This window comes from Phocoena phocoena, chromosome 3 (assembly GCF_963924675.1).
Source record: "Phocoena phocoena chromosome 3, mPhoPho1.1, whole genome shotgun sequence".
NCBI classification, from domain to species: Eukaryota; Metazoa; Chordata; class Mammalia; order Artiodactyla; family Phocoenidae; genus Phocoena; species Phocoena phocoena.
Genome location: NC_089221.1, coordinates 14,153,942 through 14,180,416, shown reverse-complemented (window position 1 = coordinate 14,180,416; position 26,475 = coordinate 14,153,942). Strand labels below are relative to the sequence as shown.

General features: G+C 43.9%; 1 protein-coding gene across 1 annotated transcript; it reads left to right on the top strand.

Annotated features, from left to right (window-relative positions):
• The first annotated feature begins 10,365 nt into the window (after nucleotides 1–10,365).
• On the top strand, nucleotides 10,366–23,884 carry ZNF622 (zinc finger protein 622). The gene is made up of 6 exons (XM_065875481.1): nucleotides 10,366–10,966; nucleotides 11,642–11,893; nucleotides 12,110–12,272; nucleotides 15,071–15,183; nucleotides 21,970–22,113; nucleotides 23,757–23,884. Exons 1-6 carry the CDS (start codon nucleotides 10,366–10,368, stop codon nucleotides 23,882–23,884), a joined length of 1,401 nt encoding a protein of 466 aa, XP_065731553.1.
• Nucleotides 23,885–26,475: the final 2,591 nt, after the last annotated feature.

Here is a 26,475-nt window from a genome sequence, read left to right as displayed (position 1 = left end):
GAAAAAAAAGGAAAAAAAAACTTTTCGAACTGTGAGCTTTACTGATTACTTTAGAATTTTTTTGGCCTTTTTTTTTTTCCCTTCTGCAGTGAGTTAATTGGATATATATCAGCTGACACTGATAGATTGATATTTCTCATAGTTATTTTTATGTAATGCGCATGGAAATGAACTTTATATATATGTATATATATTTACTGCATTGTCAGAGTTGAATATTAGAGGTTGTTTTTAAAGCAAAATGAAAACACCCAATTATTGAGGTCCTCCCATTAGTATTCCGTATTTTTTCTTCACAATTATTTTTTCAAGCATGCAAAAACAGTTTATGGTAACTCGCTGAAATATTAACAGTTAATTGTGAAACATGCTATATTGGCCCCTCTGTTCCTAATACTTGGAAACAGTCAAAAAATTTTGGTAGATTTTGATGTAAAAAGACAAAAATGATCAAGGTCACTTTGGTTGAAAGACTTGGGAGATACTATTAAAATTCATTTCCTAGGAACAATTTTGAAAATATATTTAACTACGTTGGATGGGCTAGTACATTTCCATGTTATTTTTGCAGTTGTAGACTTTAGGCTTCCTTGTAAATGGCGTGCTCCATTGACTGCCAGCTCTAGTCTTGCAACAGGTGGTATTAACCCATCGAAAGCAAGTAATTAGCTATCATGTAGACGGTGGCTTCGATGTAAGCAGAGATCGGGCTGTGCTTTGTTGTTCAATTGTCATATATTTGTGATAGGGATGTTGTGAGTACAGATCTATTCTGCCTGCTCAGAACTAGGTTAAACCTCATCTTTCATATTATGGAAAAAGTCTCTTAAAATTGTGAAACTAGTTGCTGGTATGTTCTATGAGCGATGTGGTCATCAGCCTTAGAGAAACGAGAACTGTTTGTAGTCTGACTCTCCTACAGGAGAGAAACTTGCTTGGTTTTCAAGTGTATTTATTTGCCATAGAAGTCTAAATCTGTAATCTGTTTCTTCTTAGGAAGCTAGAATATATTTTTCCTTTATTTTAAACTTTTTAGATCACTTTTAAATAACCACATTTCACTTAGCTGTTTAACAAAGGACTAAAGAGAAGAAATCAAGCTAATTTTGTTTTTGTGATAGAAACTTTTAATATAGAAACTTTTAATAGTGTTGAGGGACCATGTCAGCAACTACCAACCATCTCTTCAATCTTCAGGTACAGCTGGCATTCTGACAGATGCACACAGACATCTGAGCCCCTCAGAAAGGAAGGATAATCCAAGAATATAGGAAATCTGTGGTCCCCTCCCTTTACTTTATCCCTTCCCTTATATGTCTAAAGAGTAATGATAGGTCATCTGACATTTTAATGTAGCATCTCTTATTTATTTTTTCTTTCTGAGGTATTAAAATATCTAGACTGAATTTTGCCAAATATTAAAGGGAGAGAAGTTACTGCAGACTCTGAACACTTGCTTTTCGTGATTGACGATGCTTCTGTGTCATTAGTGCCTCTTGACTGTGTTTGAGTCCTTTACTGATACAAATTGAGCCTGTGCCTTCATTATCTTGCCCGTTTCGGTACAAATGAAAACCTGGTGTTAGATGTATGAACTGTGTGGGTTTGCAAGGAATATACCTGAATTCTATTTCAGTAAGAGTTTCTGGACATGAAGAAAAATACAGTCACGTATTTATAAAATAGTTTGTTACCAGGTTTATTTTTTTTTATGTGTATGTTTCTTCACTTAAAAAATATTCTTGGCCATGAAGTCAGAAAGTTTAAAGGTCTTTTCAGTTTCTTCATTGAGGGGGAAAACGAGAAGTTAAATAACTTAAGTAATTAAAGAATGTGTTACAAGTCACTGGACAAGCTTACAAGGAGATAAACTCACGATTCGATGGCATGAACAGTAAAGCCAGAATCAGATGTTATAAACTATAAGTTAAAAGGGGTTTGGGGAGGTTGTTAGGGTAGAAAAATGTGTTACAGCCCTATGGTGGAGACATACCAGCTCTCTGTGGGCAGTAGGATTATAACCACACATGCACTTCAGTAGTATTTGTTCCAGAATATATGTTGCTATAAATTTACACAATGTAATAATGGTACTCTTAATACTATCAAACATAGGGATGTCAAGGGGTTTCGTTTTCTGTGTGTGTGTGTGTGTGTGTGTGTGTGTTTGGCGGGGGATAGGGTGGGGGGAACATTATATATAGTCCTGTTTCTGGCTTTAAGATGTACTAACAATAAACCCTGTGATTGATTCAGTACAGTGGGAAACTACAGATTCCTTACCATGAGAATTTATGCAGTCATTAATATGTGAAGCGTGGATATTTCTTAATTGTAGAGGAGCTGTAGAAAGATGTTTTGTTCACTTCCTGTAGGAAATGCTGAGCAAAACCATACAGTGGGAAAAGCATACACTGATCATGCATTTTGATCTGAAGCAATAAAGCAGGGCTGAAGTTCAAGCTTGTTTTGGAAGGTCAATCCAGGCTTAAAGCAATATTTATATTCTCATTCTGAACACCTTTACCTTTTATCTACCCTAAAAATCCTCAGAAGTGATTTTTAAAAACTGCTCCCTCCCCAATTTAGTAGAATGTTAGGAAAAGAAACTTTTATGAGGTTTGGCAAGTGGCAAACATCCTCAACGTATTTTGGCATCTCACTCTTATATCTGAAATAAGTGCGACTTTATTCCTTTTTAAAAGCGGCGAGTGCCAGCATACTACTGATCTTAGGCCAGAAGCAAATCTACATTTAAGAAAAAAGCGATTTAAAAGTTTTCCTTTTCTGTTTATACCTTAGGTTGATGTAGTTCCTTATACTGCTCTGGCTATGTTAGTTATGAGATAAGAAATTATTTTGAAAACCCTTCCTAAACTACTACCCTTCCTAAACTACATGTGTCACAGGTCACGTGTATCACAATGAAGACACAGTCTCTGAACTATATTTTTGTATATTATTCCTCCTTTTCCACTGAAGCATTGAAGGTAGGATGGGATGTCAGAATTATGAGGTCTGGGTTCTGATGTTAACATTATGACCCTAAGACACAATGTCAAGTCGCATAGCATCTCAAACCACCACCTCAGTTTCCCCAAACATAAAATTAGGAAGCTAATTCCTATCCTCTCACACAGGGATGTTTTGAGAATGAATGAAAAAAGAAAAATGTCTGAAGCATTTTCGGGGGGAAAAAAGCTGTATAAAACCAAGATAGTGATCTTTTTCCTATTTCAGCTAAGCCATCTTTTTGAACATTAAAGAAAAGTCAATCAACAAGAACCTGCTTACAAAACGGACTCTAAAGTTCTTTTAATGGGCCTAGCATGATATTGGCCTTATAATCCAATAAATCCTGTAGAAAAAGAGGATAGACAGTGTTGCCAAATTGTCTGTTATTTCATTTGACTCTGAAACATGTGTAAGGTTCTACATTAGTCATTGTGAATGGTTCTAACACATCCTGGCTGCGGGACTGAAAGCCACCTAACATCTGTACTTGTTTCCTTCACCCATAAAATTAAGATAAAGCACCTGCCTCATAGTATGTTATAAGGATTAAATGTCTAAGACTGGGGTTGGCAAACTACCACCCATGGGCCAAATCTGGCCTGCCACCTGTTTTTATGGAATATTTAAAAATATAATTTTCTTTTTCTGGACTTCCCTGGTGGCACAGTGGTTAAGAATCTGCCTGCGAATGCAGGGTACTTGGGTTCGAGCCCTGGTCTGGGAAGATCCCACATGCTGCAGAGCAACTCAGCCCACATGCCACAACTACTGAAGCCCGTGCGCCTAGAGCGCGTGCTCCACAACAAGAGAAGTCGCTGCAATAAGAAGCCCGTGCCCCGCAACGAAGAGTAGCCCCCTCTGGCTGCAACTAGAGAAAGCCCGCTCGTAGCAACGAAGACCCAATGCAGCCAAAAATAAATAAATTTAAAATATATATATAAATATTTTAAATAGTTCCAAAAAACCCAGAAGACTATTTTATGACATATGAAAAATACATGAAATTCAAAATTCAGCACCCATAAAGAATGTTTTATTAGAAGAGGGCCACACTCATTTATGTACTGTCTATGCATCCTTTTATGCTAAAACAGAAAAGATGAATAGTCGTGATGAAACCATAGGCCTACAAAGCCTAGTATATTCACTATCTGTCCTTTTATAGGAAAAGTTTGCCAATCCTTGGTCTAATACGTAGAAAACACTCAGTTACAGTTAGGGTCCTGTGTAATCCTCATGACTACAGTTAAGTGGTATTAAGAGCTTTTCTCAGAAGGATGGGGTCAAATAAATTGTCCAAAGTCACACAACTACTAAGAGGAAAAGCCAGTTTGACCCCAAAGCCTATATTCTTTCTAATATGTCACACTACCTAATATTTTTCATTTTTTTAAAATACATTAAGAATGATCATATTTATGGGCTTCCCTGGTGGCGCAGTGGTTAAGAACCCACCTGCCAATGCAGGGGACATGGGTTCGAGCCCTGTTCCAGGAAGATCCCACATGCCGTGGAGCAACAAAGCCTGCGAGCCACAACTACTGAGCCTGCGCTCTAGAGCCCGAGAGCCACAACTACTGAAGCCCATGCGCCTAGAGCCCATGCTCCACAACAAAAGCCACCGCAATGAGAAGCCCGCGCACCGCAACGAAGAGTAGTAGCCCCTGCTCGCCACAACTAGAGAAAGCCCGCGTGCAGCAACGAGACCCAATGCAGCCAAAAATAAATAAATAAATAAATAAATAAATAAAAGAATGATGATGTTTGTAATAGTTTAACAGAATTTCACTAAATATTAAAGATTGATTTTATTTGACTTAGATTAATTTTTCTTTTTTCAAAGAATCCACAAATCAGCTGATCCAAACTGTTTTAAATGCTGCAATAACCAGATTTTGCTATACATTTCAATCCCTTGTTAATTTAAGAAAACTTTGCATATCTAGATATCCAAAAACTAAGAGGTAGTAAAATGTTTTAAAATTTTTTAAAAATCATAATGCTTTACTTAACATTTTTATGAACACAGAAGTCATAGAAGTTGTAATTTAATAAATATATGTTTTATATTCTATATTTATTACCCCCATAAGTTAACCTCAACTAATCCAATCACCTTCATACTTTTCCCTTTAAAAATCAAGTTGCCAGTGCAATATAGGAAAGGGGACAGTAGTATCAACTGACTTGAAGGTGACCTTGTTTTTGTCTTAAATTTTTTTTTTTTTTTTTTTTTTTGCGGTACGGAGCTTCTCACTGTTGTGGCCTCTCCATTGCGGAGCACAGGCTCCGGATGTGCACATGGCTCACGGGCCATGGCTCACGGGCACAGCCGCTCACGGGCACATGGCTCACGGGCACAGCCATGGCTCACGGGCACAGCCGCTCCGCAGCATGTGGGATCTTCCCGGACCGGGGCACGAACCCGTGTCCCCTGCATCGGCAGGTGGACTCTCAACCACTGCGCCACCAGGGAAGACCCTGTCTTAAATTTTGTAATTATCAAAGATCACCATCCCAGTGTCCAAGCTGAAAAAGAACATCATCGTGGGTACTGTCACTTTTACAGTGTGTAGAGTAACTTCAATAATTTGGTAAGTGAATGAGTTTTTAAGAGTTCTGTCACAGTATCCAGAAGGAATTCTAATTTCCAGTATTTTCAAAGCTAAACTTTTTTCATGGGCAGACTCAGTTTAAATTCTTTGGAAGAATGATTAATTTGGTAATAAAAATTCTTGATAGTATTATCAGCAGAGTTTAGACACATTAACATAAAACCCTAGATATGCCATGGAGAAATTTAACTCAAAGGTCTCTTGGCCAAAGGGCTTGCATTTACCAAGGGCCTACTGGCTATAGATCTGCTCCTTTCTGGTATTTCTCCAATCAGTTACAGATACTGCTGCTGGATCTATTCGAGGTCCAGTTCTATTCCTCATGCCCATAAAAACTGAAACACTCTTGGAGTCTCTACTGTTCACCAACTGAAAAATGAACAGCAAACTCTAGAATTCAACTCTTTACCCAGTGATACCTTAAAACCTCCTAGTCTTCTTTCCCCTATCTTTTGCCTCAAGAAAACTAGACTTGTTGTCTGCCTAAATATGTCCCTTATTTTCTCTTCTAGGTGCGCCCGCCCACTTTTCCACTTGCAGATGAAGTCCTTATTGTCCCCTCTCTCTCAGGACCCACCCATCTGAACTGTCAACTCCTTAATGAAAACTTTTCTCATCTCCCTAGCTGATGCCATTTTTCTGTTCTAAATACCCAGTGCCCCTTTCTTTGTATTTCATCTTACTTGACCCCATCTTTATTCTATTAGTTGTATATTTGTTACCATCCTTAACAAAGCAGAAAAAATCCCCTTGAAGACAGATGTTTTAATTTAGAACCAGTAGGATATTATATATGAGATATTGTGATTTATAATAAAATACAGATATTTGGTCTTTGTCCCATTCTGGGCATGGAGCTCCTAAAACCCTTTGGAAGGTCTTAAGTGATGAGAGCGATAAAGGTGTCTTTTGTTATGTTGATGAGGTGACTTTTGCAAAGCCCTTAGGTAGCCTAGGGGAGAGGGTGTCACAACCAAAACTCCAGAGGGAGAGAATCTCTTGTTTGGGAACTTCCTGACCTCACCTTCTGTGTCTGTTCATTGGGCTGTTCATTTACATCTTTTAATATCCTTGTAATAAACTGGTAATCTAGTAAGTAAATGAGTTTCCAGATTTCTGTGAGCTGCTCTAGTAGATTACTCAAACCTGAGTAGGGGGTCATGGAAACCTCTGATTTATAGCCAGTGAGAAGCACAGGTAAAAACCTGGACTTGGCATTGCCTTCTGAAGTGGGGCCAGTCTTGTGGGACTGAGCATTTAACCTGTGGGATCTGACTTTATCTCCAGGTAGAAGGTGTCGGAACTGAGTTGAATTTGAGGACAGCCAGCTGGTGTTGGAGAATTGCTTGGTAGTCTGAAAAAAACACCCATGTTCCTGGAGATAGGGAGCATGGGTGAGAGGTGATAGGAGATACTGAAAACCAGGCAAAGGAATTTAAACTTCTTCTATGGGCAACAGGTAACCATTCTTGAACACAAGGAGTGACACAAGAGGAAACATGGCTGAGAGGAATTAGTGTGATTATCTCTATGTGCTGTATGGTAAACTAAGAGGAAAGAGAAGGCTCTCCAAGGAGACTACAGTAGAATTGCAGCCCATGGGAAATTTAACAAGGTGGAGAAAACAATGTCTCTTTGAAGAGGAAAAGGAAAGAACCCGTGGAGAGTTCAAAGATGCTGAAATGGGTCATGGAAATGGACGGGAGGAGGTAGGGAGGAAATAATGACCTGAAGAAGGAACAGATGCTTGAAGAACCATATGTGAATGATAATTGGAAAGAGAAAACAGAAGTTCTTTACTTAATATAACCATTCTCTGCTTTAATTTTAGAGAAGCTTGAAAAGTACATTATTTTGCTTATCCCTGTTGAACAAATTACATTTCTTAAGATGGATATCTGTCCAGAGGACTCAGCTATTTTAAAAGATTTTGTAATCTAAAAATCAAGTTTTCTGGAATGAAATCAGCACCAGACTTAACTTGCACTACAAAAGGTTTGTTTAACAAATACTGAACAATTTATGTGCCAGCACTGTTCTAGCTTTGGGGTACACAGCAAGGAAAGGAGTCCCTGTTCCCATGGAGCTTGTAGTCTGGAGGTGGATGACTAACCTATAATGGGACTGACTATCCTGGTTTGCAAATGATGGAGAGGTTTCCTGGGATACAAGACTTTCAGTGCTAAACCTGGAAAATCAGGGACAAACAACAAATGCTAGTGGTGGCCCATTTCCCAAATGGTCCCCAAAGACACCCCATTCATGCCCTTACAAAGTCCCTCCCACATTAAACAGAGCTGACTTTCCTAAGTAAGAGCATATCGTAGAAATGACCCTGTGTGACTTCCAAGGCTAGGTCCTAAAAGATATTGTGACTTCTACTTTGCTTACTTTTGAGGGAAGCCAGTAACCATGTTACGAGGACACTCAAGCAGCCCTAGGTAGAGGTCCACCCAGTGAGGACCCCAAAGCTCTTGCTATCAGTGTGTAAATGAGCCTCTTCCAAGGGGATCCTCCAGCCACAGTCAAACCTTCCAGCTGCCGTCACATGATCAGCCCTATCCCCCTGCAACTTCATGAGTCCATGAGCCACGTAAATTTCTGACTTACAGAAATGGAAAGAAGCAAAGTCTGTTGTTTTCCTGCTAAATGTTGGGGTAATGTGATATGGAGTACTAGATGGCTAGTACAGCGCTACTGAGAGAAGGTCTGCTTAGGAAAGACTGATGAGTTGGGGGTAGGCACTACTGTGAAAAGAGGGTGTGGATAGGCCCCTCCTGTAAACGCATTTGGGCAGAAACCTGCAAAGTAAGGGAGCAAGACAGCAATACTCGATCCAAGCATAATAGTAAAGAATTTCTGAGATTTAGTATGCACCTGAGATGAAAGATGTTTGCTTAGTCTTGTTAGAGCAACATCAAGTGTCAGTGGGACTGAAGTGGGGTGAGCAGAGTGGGGAAGGGGGTGTGACAGGCGGTCAGAAGGTGGGGTAGGGCCTCCTAGAATAGAAGGGCAATCCTCTTGGTCAGTTTGTGCTGCTATAACAAAATATCACAGACTAGGTGGCTTATAAACAACAATTTTTTTTTTCTCACAGTTCTGGAAGCTGGAAGTCCAAGATCAGGGTGCCAGCATGGTCCGGTGAGGGGCCTCTTCCTAGTCTCAGACTTCTTATTCTATCCCTTTTTGGGTCTCTGAGGTCTATGTGCTCAGAATCTAATCACCTCTCAGAAGTGCCACCTCCTAATACCATCACTTTGGGAATTCGTTTGTCAATATATGAATTTTTTTTTTCTTTTTGAGGGGGGTGGCACAAACATTCAGACCAGGGCAGGAATGTGTTTGTACTTTATTCCCAGTCAGGGGAAGCCACTGAAGGTTTTCAGCAAGAAGAACAATGCGACTTAACCTACATTTAAAAAAAACGTCAATATCTTCTTTGGTGCTATGGGCCGCTTGGATTTTAAACATGCAATGTCCAATTCTGAAAAAGGACGGACTGGTTCAGCTAGGCTGCGCAGACGAGTGTAGGAACTCCCTACGCCTTTAACATTCATGCTTCCTATAGAACCGGGCTGCTACGCATGACATGACATAGTTAACTAAGTACAGGACACGAGGCTCGTCTGAACTGAGGTGTGCTGTTAACTGTAAAATGCGCACTGGAATCCCAAGATTTAGTACCAACAAATGAATGTAAAATGTCTCACTAAATCTTCTGGCTTGATTACATGTTGAAATGATAATATTTTGGATATACTGGCTTAAATAAAATATGGCCATCTTACCTCTCTCTTTCCGCTTTAATGAAAATGCGGCTACTATTAGATTTAAGAGGTCCTACTTTTCTGGGATTCTATTTCTACTGGGCAGCGGCTGGGCTGGACTCTGCGCTCCGAGGTGCAAACTCTCCATCCAGGAGTTTCCCCTGAGCCCTTTCCGCCCCAGTAAGGCCGAGGTTCTGGCCGGGAGTCTCCGGTTTTCCTGTGAGTTCCCTCAGCCTCTAACCCGAGTCTCCGGTCCGACCCCCGGGCTGGCCAGCATCCCTGGCTTTCGTGACACCCACTCGCGGGCTGCAGGGGTGCAGGGCGCGGACCTCAGAGAATCCAGACGGTCGGGCGGTCGCACGCATCAGTCCTCCCGGCTCCCCAGTCCTCCGTCCCGCGCGGTGGTCCCCTTCCCAGCACCACGCCTCACAGCACAGCCAAATAGGACAGTAACCTGCGGGGTCGAGGCCTGTCGATCACACCCAACTCAGGGCAACACCCACCTCGGTCGACTCAATGAACACCTATTACTTCTGGTCAACCCAGCTCACGCGGATCCACCGATCCCACACCTCGCGGAGACCTAAACAACAATCACCTCAGGCCCACCCAATCACCACTCGTCTCAGGCTCATCCAATCACCACCTGCCTCAGGCCCATCCAATCACAACCCTCCTTACGCCAACCCATTCAACACCCACCTCAGGCCGACTGGGCGGGGCCGGATCCCTCCCGGGCTTCTCCCACATTCCCGGGGCCTCTGGCCTCTCCGCGGCGGGGGCGCGGCTACAGGTCGGGAGGCGGGACTTCCTGTCCGGCCGGAAATAATTCGATCCAGTCCGGAAGTCAGCTCGCAGTCCGGCTCTTCGTGGGTCTTGAGGCTTACGGTCCGAGTGTCTGGTGGGGTCAGGGCGCTCAGTGGTCGCTAGACTGCTGCCTTGGTTGGCCTCTTATTTCCCGGCTGGCGATGGCGACCTACACCTGCAACACCTGCCGGGCGCTGTTGGACGACGCGGAGGCGCAGCGGGCCCACTACAAGACGGACTGGCACCGCTACAACCTGAGGCGCAAAGTGGCCGGCATGGCCCCGGTCGGCGCCGAGGGCTTCCAGGAGCGGGTGCGGGCGCAGCGGGCCCTGGCGGAGCCGGAGAGCAAGGGCGCGGCCACCTACTGCACCGTCTGCAGTAAGAAGTTTGCCTGCTTCAAGGCCTACGAAAACCATCTGAGGTCCCGGCGGCACGTGGAGCTGGAGAAGGAGGCGGTGAGTCGGAAAGTGGCGATCCTGAATGAAAAGAACTTGGAGGAAGGGCTGGGCGTGGACAGGGATGCGGTGAACGCGGCCATCCAGCAGGTCATCAAGGCCCAGCCGTCCACGTCTCCCAAGAAGGCGGCCCCAGCGCCCGAGGCGGAGTCCCGGAGTCCAGTGACCGTGGCCGCTGGAGGACGTGGGACTCAGCAGCGAGACCCGGTCGAGAAGCCTCCCCGGCTGCAGTGGTTTGAACAGCAGGCGAAGAAGTTGGCCAAACAGCAGGGGGAGGAGGAGAGTGAGGACGACCTGGATGCAGATGGTGGGGGCCTGTCTGGGGGGCGGGGCGGGGCGGGGGACGGGGCTGGTCCTCAAGCTTCCAGTTTATCTTTGAGGTTGGAGGGGGGAGGTGTCCGTTTTCAGGTGAAGGTGATGCGTGAGGGTGTTTCCTTGGTTTCTGAAGTGGCTGGTGTGGCCAGCACCCCCACAGGGCATTTTGTGTGTTTAGCTCACTGTTGTCGATTCGGGGACTGAAACCTTAACGGGGGATGGGGGGAATAGTTACTTAGTAAATATTTGTAGAATGAAAGGATACATTCTCTGTTGAAGGAGGAGATTGTTAATATATGCAGAAGGAGAACATAGTACCCTCACACCATGTGCTGCAGAATGTTTAATTCCATTGGGTTTCTGGTCATGATGGCTTTGCTCTGAGTTTGAGGTGCTCAGAATCGGCTAGCTAACTTGCAGTGTGAGGCTGGAGCCAGCAACCTAGGCTTCTTGACTTAATGAGCTATTTTTCCCTCATCCCCCTGACGCTGATTGCATGTGTTCATATATGCATAGGAAAGGAGCACGTGCTTCCTTCAAGGGGTTTACTGTGCGCTGAAAAAGAAGGGTGAAGGCATTCCTTAGCCATGCCGACCGGTGTGTGGTGGATGATTGGCTGACTTTGAGATCTTCAGCTAACTTTGTTTTTCAAATCTCTGGCTTGCAGACTGGGAGGATATTGATTCTGATGAGGAGCTGGAATGTGAGGATGCTGCAGCCCCGGAGGAGGAGGCAGCAGCGGAGGAAGAGGCTGGAGGAAGCACCCCGCGTGGTGCCATCCCCATAACTGACTGCTTGTTTTGTCCCCATCATTCAAGCTCCCTCACGAAGAATGTGGCTCATATGACTAAAGTGCACAGCTTCTTTATTCCTGATGTGGAGTATCTTTCCGATCTTAAGGGACTGATTAAATATTTGGGTAAGTTCAGCCGTTTTTTCCTTTTGAATGACAAAATACCACATTATTGGGGGGCATTAATTTGGGGCTTCTCCTCAATCTTGGATTGAGTGACCGGCCGATTTTGTGAAGATCAGCAACTTGATGGCTGTTTTTTGAAGTGTGGACATCGACAATGAGCCCTAATCTGGCTGCAAAAAGCTGCTTTCATATTTTTTTCTCAACTTATTTTTCCAGGAGAGAAAGTTGGTGTGGGGAAGATTTGCTTGTGGTGCAATGAGAGGGGGAAGTCCTTCTACTCCACGGAAGCTGTACAGGCTCACATGAATGACAGGAGTCACTGCAAGCTCTTCACAGATGGGGATGCTCTTTTGGAATTTGCAGACTTCTATGATTTTAGGTAAGTCTGGTTTGTAATGTCGAGCGAAGCCAGCTGATCACGTTTGCATTGGATTTGCACGTGCCCCTACCTGATAATAACTGTCTGTGTCTGGCTCTGTCCGGTATCGTATTCTTCATACCTCTTAGCACACTTTTTTAGGAGGTACTTATTTCCTCTCATTCTGTAGATGAGAAATTGAGTATCACAGAGTTAAACACACGTATCTGACCCGGAGAAGATCTCAGGCCCAAACTGTCAGTTTGTGTGGTTTGAAAACTTGTTTTTGCTTGTTGTGGTTTCCATGGTCAGAAGTTCAGTTTTGCCAGTTACCTCAGGAACAGAGGCAGGGAGGTTAGGGTTCACATCTTGGTTTCCCTGAGAGCCCTTGAATCACAGGCTGTCCCCTAAGGGACTTGAGCTGGTGGCAGCACCAGGCCTATCCCAATCACTTGTTGGTGAAATTATTCCACCTTTACCTAGAATCTTGACTATTTCATACATCATGCAACGAATCCATGCTAGGAATTCTGGAACAGCTGGTTCTTAGTGTCAAGTGTGCCTATGACCTAGCACAGGTGTGCTCTGCAAGCAGGTGTGTATAATGACCGTGCCAGGTGTGCAGAGTCCACCTAATACAGGTGTTCAGAAAAGTGCTGGTCTTTTAAGTTGTCCTTTTGCATTTCCCTCCTGATTTCTCATTTCTTACTTGTCCTGACAGAGAGTTTTTCATTATAGCCACTTTGGTGGCTCTGTAGGGGTATCCATTGTGGTTTTAATTTGCATTTCCCTGATGAGGACTGATGCAGTTGAGAACCTTTTTATATATCAACTGGCCATTTGGATATCTCTTGTGAAGTATCTGATCTAGTCTTTTGTCTGTTCCTGTTGGCTTATCTGCCTTAGTGTACATTACTCCAGTTATTTTCCACGTGTATTTATGAACAGCTGTAGAAGCACAGAGATTCTTCTGGAACTACAGTGTCTAATTTGCTAATTCCTAGGTGTACTCATGTCGCTCTTTTGGTTAATTAAGTAAAAATTTTTAAATTCAGTTCTTCAGTTGCACTCCCCACATTTCAAGCCCTATGCTTAAAAACAGATGTGCTTTAAAAATAGCTACCATAGTGGACACACAGACTGAAAATTTGCATCATCAGAGACTTCTGTTGTTCAGCACCGTTCTAGGACTTGTTTTTGTAATGATTAAGTTGAGGAGAGCTGCATCTCCAGCTGTACAGTCTCCTCCTCTTCCTCTGTTTGCCAACCCTCCTGGAGAGAAACAAATACAGAGGTGAAGGAATTCTGTTATAGGTTATTTGCTCACTCTTTCTTAGAACAATTTTAGATTCTCAGCAAAACTGAGCAAAAGGTACAGAGATTTCAAATATACTCCTTACCCAACACGTGCATAGCCTCCCTCATTATCAGCATCTCCCAGTGGTACATTTGTTACAATTGATGAACCAAGTTGATCCATCAATTATCACTCAAAGTCCGTAGTTTAGAGTTCACTCTTGGTGTTGTCCATTGTATGAGTTTGGAGAAATGTGCATACAATGACATGTATCCACCATTAGAATATCATACAGAGTGGTTTCACTGTCCTACAGATCCTCTGTGTTCTGCCTGTTCATCATTCTCCTGCACCCGACCCCTGGAAAACAGTGATATTTAATGTCTCCATATTTTTGCCTTTTCCAGAATGTTGTATGATTAGAATCATACAGTATGTAGCCTTTTCAGACTGCTTCTTTCACTTAGTAATATGCTTTTAAGGTTCCTGCATGTCTTTTCATGGCCTGCTAACTCATTTCTTTTTTGTCTAATCCAAAAATACTCCCCTGTATGGATGTGCCACAGTTTATCTATTCACCTATTTGAAGCACATGTTGGTTTCTTCAAGTTTTAAGAATTTGGATAAATCTTCTGTAATTCATGTGCAGGTTTTTGTATGGACAGAAGTTTTTGACTCCTTAGGGTAAATACCAAGCAGCAGGATTGCTGGGTCTTACGGTAAGAGTGTATTTGATTTTTGCAAGACACCGCCAGCTCTTCCAAAGGGGCGGTACCCTCTTGCATTCCCACTAGCAATTAATGAGAGTTCCTGTTGCCCCAGATCCTCACCAGCATTTGATATTGTCATTGTTCTGGATTTTGACCATTCTGATAGGTGCATACTGGTATCTCTGTGTTTTAATTTGCATTTTTCTGATAACATATGCTGTGGAGCATCTTTTTTGCATGCTTATTTGCCATGTGTGTATCTTCTTAGTGAGGAGTCTGTTAAGGTCTTTGGCCCATGTTTTAATCAGATTGTTTATTGCTGAGTTTAAGAGTTCTTTTTGCATTTGGATAGCAGTCCTTTATCAGATGTGTCTTCTGCAAATACTTTTTTCCAAGTCTGAATCTTGTATTTTAATTCTCTTGACATTGTTTTTCACAGAGCAGAAGTTTTTAATTTTAATGAAGTTTAGCTTATCAGTTATTTCTTTCATGGACTGTGCCTTTTGTGTCGTTCCTAAAAAGTCATCACCAAACCCTAAGTTATCTAGGTTTTCTCCTATATTATCTGTAGGATTTTTTATAGTTTTGTATTTTGCATTTAGGTCTGGGATCCATTTTGAATTCATAGGCCATTTGCATACTTTACTACAGAGAAAATGCTAACAAATTGTTTTCTCTCCAAAAGCTTTCAGTGTAGTCGCTGCAACTGTTAACCCCTCACCCCTAACCCCTTTAGTTATCTAGTAGGTTTGCAGTATTTTAGTTAAATTTGAGGTATTGGTCTATGTATTAATGACATTCCATGGTTCCAGGAGTAGCTACCCAGATAACAAGGAAGGGGAGGACCCTGATGAGACTGAGGACTTGCCCTCAGAAAGGGCCTTGGAATATGAAGACGACACCATGGAGCTGATTCTCCCTTCTGGTAAGTGCAGTTGTCCAGAATACATAGCTGCATGCCACTGAGATTATCGGAGCGGCATGTTCGCATCACTTCCCTTCCACACCAAGGGGAGAGACCCTACAGCTTCAAGTGTGTGTTTGTGTTCCCCTGGACGAGGTGAACTCTGAAGGTTGCCCCGTAGCTCTGTCTTGGCTGTTTTGTTTAAATTGCATCAATGTTTTCCTCACTTTTGTTGTGATTCGTAATGCTTTAATCAGTCATTGCCTTTCTTTTCAATACATAGACCTTTTGTATTCTGTTTATTTGGTTTTTTGGCCCCATCCAGGTTTTTCTTGTTAAACTTGACTTTGCTCTTATTCCTTGAACTGATTCCTGTTTCCACGGTGGCTCAGACTTGCATATGTTAGTTTGGCATGGGTGGACCTGATTGACAGCACCCAGGTTTCCTGTCCGTATTCTGGGTGTAGGGGGAGGCTTGGAGTTTGAATTCTGCCTTCTCCTTTGGGGAACAGGATTCATAATGGCAGAATTTTGTCCCAGATGTGAATAGAAGAAGGAAAGCCATGAATATGAGAAGTATGCAGTATTGCTTACAGTGTTATGCTTAGCTAACAGGAATGGGGGCAGCTACAGAAGACGCGTCTAAAAAGGACAGGGAATGGGATGATAAGATAAAAAGATCCTAATAATACCTCATATTTACTGAGCAGTTAGCACATTCAGGCAGATATATTATTTTAGCTTTACATCAAGCCTTTGAGTTAGATTCTGTTATCCTTATTTGACATATAAGCCAGCTGAAGCTTAGACAGGTTGAGTAATTTACCCAGGATCATGGACCTCGTCGGTGAAGCCCTTTCCCCACTTGTCTCCACTGCCTGGGAGACTTGCAGTGATGGTGGGAGCAGGAACAGCCACATTGCCAATGGAGACGTCTGCCATGAAGAAGCCACCCTGAGGTGCTGCTCTCCACCTGGAATAGCACGGCTGAGGTATAGAGAGCCCTGCTTAACCCAGAGTAATAACCTTCTAAGGCTAAGGGCAGCTTTAGACAACGACAGTGAAAGGAAAGTGCAGGCAGAACCTGTCTTGAGGGTATAACTCTACTACAGTGGGAGGGAAGCGGTAATGCAGCAGAATATTGTGGCCTATACAATATGCAGCAGCAAAACGGGCCTAAATGTATCACAAGGACCGAGTCCCGTCTTCCCTTGGTGAAAATACTGATGCAGAATGTCAGAAATAAGTTTAATAACTTCTTTTCTAAGACTGTTTATTTAGCCCCTAGTTTCATTAGCTTCCCCTTCCTTAACTTAGACTGAGATCACAGTAGACCTTGAGAAAGTGAATGAAATGGTCCCTGCCAGCGGCGCATGGCGTGTAGTAGGATCGCTAGGAACGTGGGCTTCATTTTGCAGCAACGCTGCTCACCAGTGAGCATATCCTATTTTAGAAGTAGAGAAATTTTCATCTGGACTTAAGACGTCTGTAGCTTAAAGACTCCTTAGCTATGTAGACAACACATTTGCCCAGAGCGATGGAGTTTCCTCAGGTTCGCCAAAGCCAAACCTGGGTGTCTTCTCAGGATCCGCTCTTCCTCTCCCACATCCAGATGGTGACTAATTGCAATTCCTAAATGGCTTTTGAATATTATTTCTTTTTTTTTCTCCTTATCTGTGCCACCATGTTAGCTTCCTGTCTGGCCGTCTCCAGCCTGGTTTCCACTTGACCACCAGTCTATTTTCTTTTCCCTCTGGAATTCCCAGGGGGAGCCCTTGCCTTCAGGGTCACTTTGTTGCCCAGGTGTCTGGCGCTCTTCCTTTCCCGCCCGCACGCAGTCTCCCTCCCCTGGGCCTTTGCCTGGGTGCTGCCTCTGTCCCCCCTTCCTCGTCCTCGCCCTGCAGGGCTCACGTTGGGCCCCCTGCCCAGCTGTCGTGATGTGGCTCTAGCTCCTCTGTGCCTGTGGGCTGGCTTGCCTTCTGCCCCGTTTCTGTGAGGACAAAGCTGGCGTCTTCCATCTCCGCACAGTGCCTCAGACACACAAGAGCCGCGTAAATGTCTGTTGACTGAGTGACTGGCAGGTTGGAGGTGACTTTTATTTATTTATTTGCCATACGCGGGCCTCTCACTGTCGTGGCCTCTCCCGTTGCGGAGCACAGGCTCTGGACGCGCAGGCTCAGCGGCCATGGCTCACGGGCCCAGCCGCTCCGCGGCATGTGGGATCTTCCCGGACCGGGGCACAAACCCGTGTCCCCTGCATCGGCAGGCGGACTCTCAACCACTGCGCCACCAGGGAAGCCCTCTTGGGTTTTTTAAGCATGAATTTCCTTGCTCACAGCTACGTGTCCACGTACCAAGTGATGCTGTTTTAAAGTACTGGATGATGACCTCAGGGCAGCTCTTAAGGGAGACTGGGAAGTAGTGAGTAAGCGGCTTGGTCTTGGAGTACTGGGCGATATTGTACTGTTAGACTCTGGAGAGGCCAGACCAGCTGCCAGGTGCTGCCTTACCTCAGCTTTCGTCCCTAGCTGTGCATTTTTTTCTGAGTGTGTGCGTTTTCCTGGGGAAACGCTGTTACATCGTAAAGTCACCTGTGTGGCCGCACGGATTTTTAAATTTCTTTATTTATTCATTTGTTTTTTAATTAATTAACTTATTTTTTGGCCACCCTGCGTGGCTTGCGGGATCTTAGTTCCCCGACCAGGGATCGAACCCGCACCCTGGGCAGTGAAAGTGCGGAGTCCTAACCACTGGACCGTGAGGGAATTCCTCCGCACAGATTTTTTTTGACTGTGCGGGTAAGTGCACTTTTTCTGGGGAAAGGCTGTAGTTTCTGAAAAGCATCTGTGACTTGGACGAGATTAAGAGCCAAGAATGGAAAAATCTAAATGTACAGCATTCGCTTGCCTTCCTGGGTCTTCTTCACAGATGACCGGGGGCTGAGACCTGATAATAGAATTTGTTTAAATAGCAACAGAACATAGCACTCTTAGTGAATCAGAAGGTCCCAATATTTGGAAATTTATTCCAGCTATACAGTTACATACACTTTTACCATCTCATTTTAAAAACCAGTCATGCTCTAGCCAGTCTTGGTTATAATGAGACATGACAGTTTTGTGTCCATTGGTTTACCTCCGTGTCTCAGTGCTGACTTGGGGATTTTGTAATGAACCAAGAAAACAGGAAATCTCTGAATAAACACTGTATACGTGTGTAGTGATATTATAACAGTATATTCAGTCACCTGGTTACGTCTTTGAACAAATTTACCGTTCAGAAACTTCCTTGATTATGCTCAGTTATATGACTGGGTCAGCGTGGATGTTAGCATGAAGCTGGCTTGGGAAGGATTCTAATGTGGAGAGCCTAGTGGTACTTAATCAGCTACACTTAGCAGAGTCTGCTTTAAACTGGTTTTGAAAGCAGCGGGGAGTTGTGATTCCTGAAATATAGTTGCTTCAGGTCAAGTAGATGATCCCAGAGGCAGTGGCATAGAGTATCCGGTAGAGGGCGCTATGAGCATTTATTTTGAAGACTGTGGTCTGGCTCAGTTCCTCCCTCTTTGCTCTTCAGTTCCTGTGGAGCAAGTTGGTGTGAAAACACATCCAGTTAGTTGCTGACTAGCCAGATGAATCTGTTGCTGGATCCACGAAAGGCACGTGATCAATCTTCTTAGGAAACTTACAGTTAGAGATATTTTCTTTTTCACTGTCTAATGTCACCCAGTGTTAGGCTATTTGTTAAGTAGGAGTGGAAATTTTTAAAATACATTTATTTATTCGTTTGTTTATTTCTTTCTTTCTTTTTGAAAAGCTGCACTGGGTCTTCGTTGCTGCATGGGCTTTCTCTAGTTGTGGCGAGCGGGGGCTACTCTTCGTTGCGGTGCACGTGCTTCTCACTGCGGTGGCTTCTCTTGTTGAGCATGGGCTCCAGGTGCATGGGCTTCAGTAGTTGTGGCACGTGGGCTCAGTAGTTGTGGCGCACAGACTTAGTTGCTCTGCGGCACGTGGGATCTTCCCTGACCACGGCTCGAACCCGTGTCTCCTGCATTGGCAGGCGGATTCTTAACCACTGCGCCACCAGGGAAGCCCTCAGTCTTTTTTTTTAATTGAAGTACAGTTGATTTACAGTTTTGTGTTAGTTTCTGGTGTACAGCAAGTGATTCTGTTTTTTATATATATATATATATATATATATATATATATATTTTCTTTTTTGTATTCTTTTCCATTATGGTTTATTACAGTATACTGAATATAGTTCCCTGTGCTATACAGTAAGGCCTTGTTATTTACCTATTTTATATACAGTAGTTTGTATGTGCTAGTCCCAAACTCCTAATTTCTCCCTTCCCCACCTCCTTCCTTTCCCCTTTGAGAACCGTAAGTTTGTTCTCTATGTCCGTGAGTCTGTTTCTGTTTTGTAAAGAAGTTCACTTGTGTCATGTTTTAAGTTAGGAGTGACAGTCTTGTAAGCAGTTCTTACTGTGGAGAAAGATAGATGGACAGGTTGTGGCTTCATCATAACTCAGACATTACCCATCTGTTATTTATGGACAGGCACACCGTGTTCTATAACGAATTTTCCTTGATGAGGGCCTTCCAGTTGAGCTGTTCTCAGCACATTGTACTTGGTGCTTAATGTTAGGTTCTCACTGTCATTGCCACAGGACAGGAGTAACTTTAAACACTGAATGTTTAGCGTTCTCCTGTCAGGTGTCGGAAACCTTGGCATTGATTAATGAAACTTTGTCAAGCATGTTTTAGAAGCCAACCTTCAATAATAACGGATTTCTAAATGCTGCTTACGAATGTAAATAAATCGATTTATTAAGTACTAATGACCAGCAGCATTATCATTTAATGATTTTGAGGAAATCGTCATTGCAAACTCAGAGCATCCTGCCTATATTATAAATAGAAAGTCATAATCAGCAGTGCTGGGCTTTCCTGCCAGAGTCTCCATTTAAGAGTGAGTCCTTCTCCATCCGCTGTATCTCACTTATTTCTTGTGGTTTAGGAGCTTTGTTAACTCTTCTGCTGCCAGAACAGTCAGGTCCTGGGAAGCATCTTTTCATCCATATTAGTATCCAAAGGCCACATCGTCTCTGAATTGAAAGTTTCTCTTTGTCATCTCTTGCGTCTGATCACCAATCAGTCAACTGGAAGTAACCACTTTTCCATATCTGCGCAGAGAGCAAACTGTTTCCCAGGTAGCCTGCCAGGTACAGGGACTTGAAACGAAATAACCTGACAGAATTTTTTCTTGCAAGTTCAAAATCGAGGTCCTAAAAGCGAATATAGCCATCTACAATAGTTAACAGTATTCTGTTCATGGTCTTTCTGCACAAAATATTCTGAAAGAAATGATTTTATATATATAAGTGTAAAGCTTCCATAGCAGCCGTACACATGGTTCTACCTGGCTGTATTTCCTTAATTCATTTTCAGTGGAAACAGCTGTTCCGTGCCTTGTGCGTATGCTGTTGTTAAACTTCTCTGCGTTGATGTCTGTCCGGGAATGTATTTGATTGCTTATGTTCTAGTTAATATTCTTGTGAAAGTATAGCCTGGCTTTAGTAAGCTCTCAGGTGATCTCATGCCAGTGGCCCAGGAGAACTTTTCAAGAGCCAGGGCGCTCTGATGGAGCCTGGAGTGTGTCATCACTGAAGCCCGCCCCCTTCACTTTCACCTGCTGTGAAGCTGAGATCCAGGGGTCAGCACACTTGTCCTATAAAAGAACAGATAGTCCAAAGCGTTCATTTCTGAAAGCGTGATTGACTGGCATGGTTGTATCAGATCCTTCTCAGTAAGTAAAACCTGGAGAGGGAATTCATCTTAGTCATCTTTTAAAATTACGGTTCGGGCTTCCCTGGTGGCGCAGTGGTTGAGAGTCCGCCTGCCGATGCAGGGGACACGGATTCGTGCCCCAGTCCGGGAAGATCTCACATGCCGCGGAGCGGCTTGGCCCGTGAGCCATGGCCGTTGAGCCTGCGTGTCCGGAGCCTGTGCTTCACAACAGGAGAGGCCACAACAGTGAGAGACCCACATAACGGGAAAAAATAAAAATAAAAAATAAAATAAAATTACGATTCACCAGGCGACTTCCGTCGTTTAGAAAGCAGTAGGGCAGGGTTTCTCAGCCTCAGCACTGTGGATATTTGGGCCAGATAATTCTTTGTTTTGGGGGCTGTGCTGTGCATTGTACGATGTTTAGCCGTATCCCTGGCTTCCACCCACTAGATGTCAGGAGCCTCCCTCTAGCTGTGACAGCCAAAAATGTCTCCAGTCATTGCCACGTGTCCTCTGGGGATAAAATTGCCGGTTTGAGAACCACTGCAATAGAGAATTTAAGCAAAGGAAAAGTGGATTGGTGTCTCTTCTAGACTCAGACTGTGGCTTGTAGACCTAAGCATCAGGGCCATTATCTGTGCTTAATCTTTTTTCTACTAAAAAAAAAGTTAAAGCTCCTTACCTCCTCGGATCCTATTATCTGTATTAGTTGGGGGCAGCTATGTGAATTTCTAGGGAAGCATATTGTCAGTACAGATGCTGAATTTTTCACCTGGCAGTGACTTGCCATTATCTCTGTTTTCCAGTGTCTCTACTCTTTGGTTTTCCTTCTTTCATTGTTTAACATGCAGCTTCATCTTTCTTCAGCAGGTTAAAGCACTGTTTCTTCTGGCACATCCATTTTCCAGCTAGATAAAAGTGAAAACTCTGATTCAGAAAGCCTTTACTTTTATAGCTCTGCCTTGAAAAACTGTCCAACTCAGTGCTTCAATATTGTTCTTTTGAAAAACAGGTGCCAGAGTGGGTCATCGCTCCTTGATGAGATACTACAAACAGCGGTTTGGCTTGTCAAGAGCTGTGGCAGTTGCTAAGAATCAGAAGGCTGTGGGCCGGGTCCTCCAGCAGTACAGAGCCCTGGGCTGGGCTGGCAGCACAGGTACGTCCACGTGGAACACAAGGCCCGGCCCAGGAACTTGCATCGCACAAGGGGCCTCGGGTGAACTGGTTTTTTTTCTTTGTCCTTGTGGGTCCTCTCTAGGGGAAACTTACCTTCTTGGCCCTGGGGGCTTCTGTGACCACTTGAGACATTTATGGCAATAAGCCCAAAGCTCCATGGCTTAAAAGCTTTGTATTCCCTAGCACAGTAACTATTTTAAAACTCATATAGACCATTACCTTTTTCAGGAGGTATAGTTACAAAAATAATTGTTTAGCAATTAGCAAAGGTTGAAATTCTCCTGGAGGTCATACAGAGGAATTAAATATCCTTTGGCGATAGTTTGAGCTGTGAAGTCAAACATGACTTACCTGATATACTTGTAGGTTCTTATACAATGAGTATGAGTAATTGAATTGATTGAAAGCTCTGTTTCCTCACTTATAAAGTGGAAGATGATATTAATAGGACCTACTTGTAGAGTTGGGCAGGTTGACTGTCATAATGCATGTATGACATAGTACATGTACATAATAAAGGCCAGCTGTCGGTTCTTCCTTTTGTAATTTTTCCATAGAAAACTTAGTAAGACTCAGAGCTAGAGCAAGCCACTGAAATTGTTAAGCTTTGAAACATCATCAGTGTGAAATTATTTAAATCTATTCTGATGTGTCTGCTGAGTGAAGCTCATTATGCTTGGATCTTCAAGGAGAAGGTCAGTCCACTGAAAACAGTATAGAGAGAAGGGAGAGAGCTGCCTTCTGATGGCCTGGAAAGCTTTGGCACTGGAATCCATTGTAAATGGCTCTGTGTTTATATACACGTAGGTTCCTTCACTACGGCTCCCTGTGAGCTGAGTTGGTTTTTTATAATTAATTAATTAATTAATTTTTGGCTGCTTTGGGTCTTCCTTGCTGTGCGTGGGCTTTCTCTAGTTGCGTCGAGCGGGGGCTACTCTTCTTTGTGGTGTGTGGGCTTCTCATTGCGGTGGCTTCTCTTGTTGTGGAGCAGAGGCTCTAGAGTGCAGGCTCAGTAGTTGTGGTGCACGGGCTCAGTTGCTCCACGGCATGTGGGATCTTCCTGGACCAGGGATCGAACCTGTGTCCCCTGTATTGGCAGGCGGATTTTTTTTTTTTTTTTTTGCGGTACACGGGCCTCTCACTGTTGTGGCCTCTCCCGTTGTGGAGCATAGGCTCTGGACATGCAGGCTCAGCGGCCATGGCTCGTGGGCCCAGCTGCTCCGCGGCATGTGGGTTCTTCCTGGACCGGGGCACGAACCCGTGTCCCCTGCATCGGCAGGCAGACTTCCAACCACTGCGCCACCAGGGAAGTCCCTCTGACTTGGTTTATAGTCTGCCTTTCTCTGTCCCTTTTGGTTAATGGGGCTTCACCTTTTGGGCTTATAGACCTTTTCAGATGATGAAAACTAAAGAGGCTCATCCCAGAAGAATGTATATAGAGAGAAGTTCTGGTATGCAGTAAACCCCACAAGGCCCATTGGATAGAGACCCCAGATAATAACTCTTGTTTAAATATAAGAACCCACTTACCCGAAACTAGCTTTGATTCTCTGCCAAGTTGGGTCTTCTCTGATCACAGGTCACAGACCTTTGCCTCATTTCTTATCCCCTTTCGACCCCCAGGAGCAGCTCTTGTGCGCCAGCGGGACATGCAGTATGTCCAAAGGATGAAGTCCAAATGGATGCTGAAGATGGGGATGAAGAACAACGCCACCAAGCAGATGCACTTCAGGCCCCAAGTGCTGTTCTGAGTCGGCCAGGGATTGCGTCATCATCCGTCTCCTGAACAAGCGTCCTTCTTGCCTGGGGACCCGTGGAAGCTGGATCAGGTAGCAGACCCTTATGCTGCTACTTCTTCCTGTACTTTCTCTGTCCTGACCTGATAATAAAAGTCAGAATCGTATTGGCTCTCCAGTGTAATTTTTGGACAGGGTTGAAATGTCGTGTTTTTGCAAAGTGAGTTCTGTGTCAGCTGGACGCAGGCCCTGCCCTTCTGAGAGTTGCTTTGTTGTCTCGGCTTGAAACCGACTTAGGGCTGTCAGAATAATGTGGGGAATTCAAGAGCGGCTTGTCTGCTCCAAACCCGGTTTAATTTTCAGAAGAACACCTTACCATATCTTGGCGCTGGGACCTCTGTAAGGGGGCTTTGAAGCTTCTGGAGGAGCAGAGTTGAATGTCCCTCCCTGGAATGCGTTATGGCTCCCAAGGTGGTGACAGTTTGGGCACTTTCATTAAATCCAGGGAAAGTAAAAGGGCATGTCAGTGGCTTGCTGTCAAGGGTCTTCATTTCTAAATGTGATCCCAGAAAGAACGAGTGTGCTTCACCCTGAGACTCAGTTTCCAGTGCCGCCTTTAGAGTAGGAAGAAAATCAATGTAAAATGTGTAAATTGCATTTGAGAAACAAGAACGACCTCAGGATTCAGTCTCTGCAGAGATGCTCCGTTTAGTAGTTTAGGGGGAAGGCCGTGATATATCGGAAATGAAAGTAAACATGAAGTTCAGATCCATTGAGCTACCTTTCTGACTTTGGAAAAGTGACTTGGTCTTTGAAATCTGTAAAATGAGGTGTTTATTACCTCACAGGTTGTGCCGTTAATTAAATCAGCAACGGAGCCGTCCCTCGCTCAGTCCGCAGCACAAAGTAAGTGCTTCAAGTTCTCCCTGGGGGGGCAGGTGCCCCTCTGAGGAGGGGCATGTCTGGGCAGCGCAGTGGTCTTTGAGGAGTGGATTCAGGGATGCCTGGAGATCGTGTTTGCCCTTACCATGCACTCAGCAGCCCTCGCTAGCTGGAGACACATCTTTTTCCTTAAATTTTGGGTGCAGAATGGAATGAGTTATATTTCATTAGTACGCGGGTTCACTATCCAAAAGTGGAGGGCTCCCTAGTTTAACTTTACTCCTTCATCCTGTCTAACATTCTCGTCACACAAGTACCCACCTTCTTGTCTTTGACGTCTTTGAATCTATATCCTGAGAAAACTACACAGTGCTTGGCATGAGGTGTGTTTTTAATCTATGCTTAGCTGAACGTACGGGACATTGTGCTATATTTCTTGTCAGTTTTGTTTTTCTTTGAGTATTTTTTCACTCGACTTGGTAAGCCTAATTCATCTTCTGACTGCTGGGAGGTGTCCATACTGTGTTCTCCACACAGAACTTCCCTCCCGCTGCAGCTGACCCCTCCTCCTCTCTAACCCCCAAGTCCCACACCAGCACCGCGCTGTTTGAGTGCCTCGTTTATATTGGTGCCCTTTTCATTTTGAGGCATTTTTGTTGTTGTTGTTGTTGTTGCGGTACGCGGGCCTCTCACTGTTGTGGCCTCTCCCGTCGCGGAGCACAGGCTCCAGACGCGCAGGCTCAGCGCCCATGGCTCACGGGCCCAGCCGCTCCGCGGCATGTGGGATCCTCCCGGACCGGGGCACGAACCCGTGTCCCCTGCATCGGCAGGCGGACTCTCAACCACTGCGCCACCCGGGAAGCCCCTTGAGGCCTTTTTACCTGTGAGTGGCGATGAGGACAGCGTATTTGCTGACCTGAAAACATCCCATTTATGTATTATCTACTTCTTCCAGTCTTCAAGAGACTCGTTCTGAGTTAAGTTTGTGAAGCAATCCACTGTCACCTCTATCCACATCATAACTTTTAAAAATTCAGTTTATTTGCCTTTCTGGAGTAAAGCTCTACTTGGGAAAGAAGGCAAAGAAAAAAGATTTAAACAACTTCTCTAGTTGAAGAAACAAAACAGCATGAGAAATGAGCTTGTTTTGCCAGGGTGGACTTCTTTGTGGTTCGGGAAAGTAGGGAAATGTCTGATACTGGATTTCCTTGTCATTCTCTCCTTTGATGGGTGTCTATTTTTCATCCTCTGGGTGCACTGCACCCCACTCTCTGACCTCTGTAGTTGGGATTCCTGGGGCTTCCTGGCCCGTTCTCACACAGCAATTTGCTACCAGATCTCCCCGCGTTGGTCCTTTCAGGGCTGCATATTCTTGACGTGATGTCATGCCCATCACATTGGAGAAGGGGCAGAACCTGTCAAACTACCAGCTTAGAGCCTAAGGAAAAGCTCCCATCCTTAACTTCACACTTGATCATTTTTAATTTCACTACTTAAAATATATTGTTCACATAGTGCCTTTTTCTTTCTCCAATTATTTATTCACATTAAAGTTTTTTTTATTTTACATCTTTATTGGAATATCATTGCTATTCACATTTTTAAAATTAAATATTTATCCAAATTAACCCCAAAATAAATTTTTATTAAATCCAAATTTTTAGTTTAATCCTTATTAATACTTGCTAACACCTATTATCTGTAAGATAGTTAGGTGTCTAAAC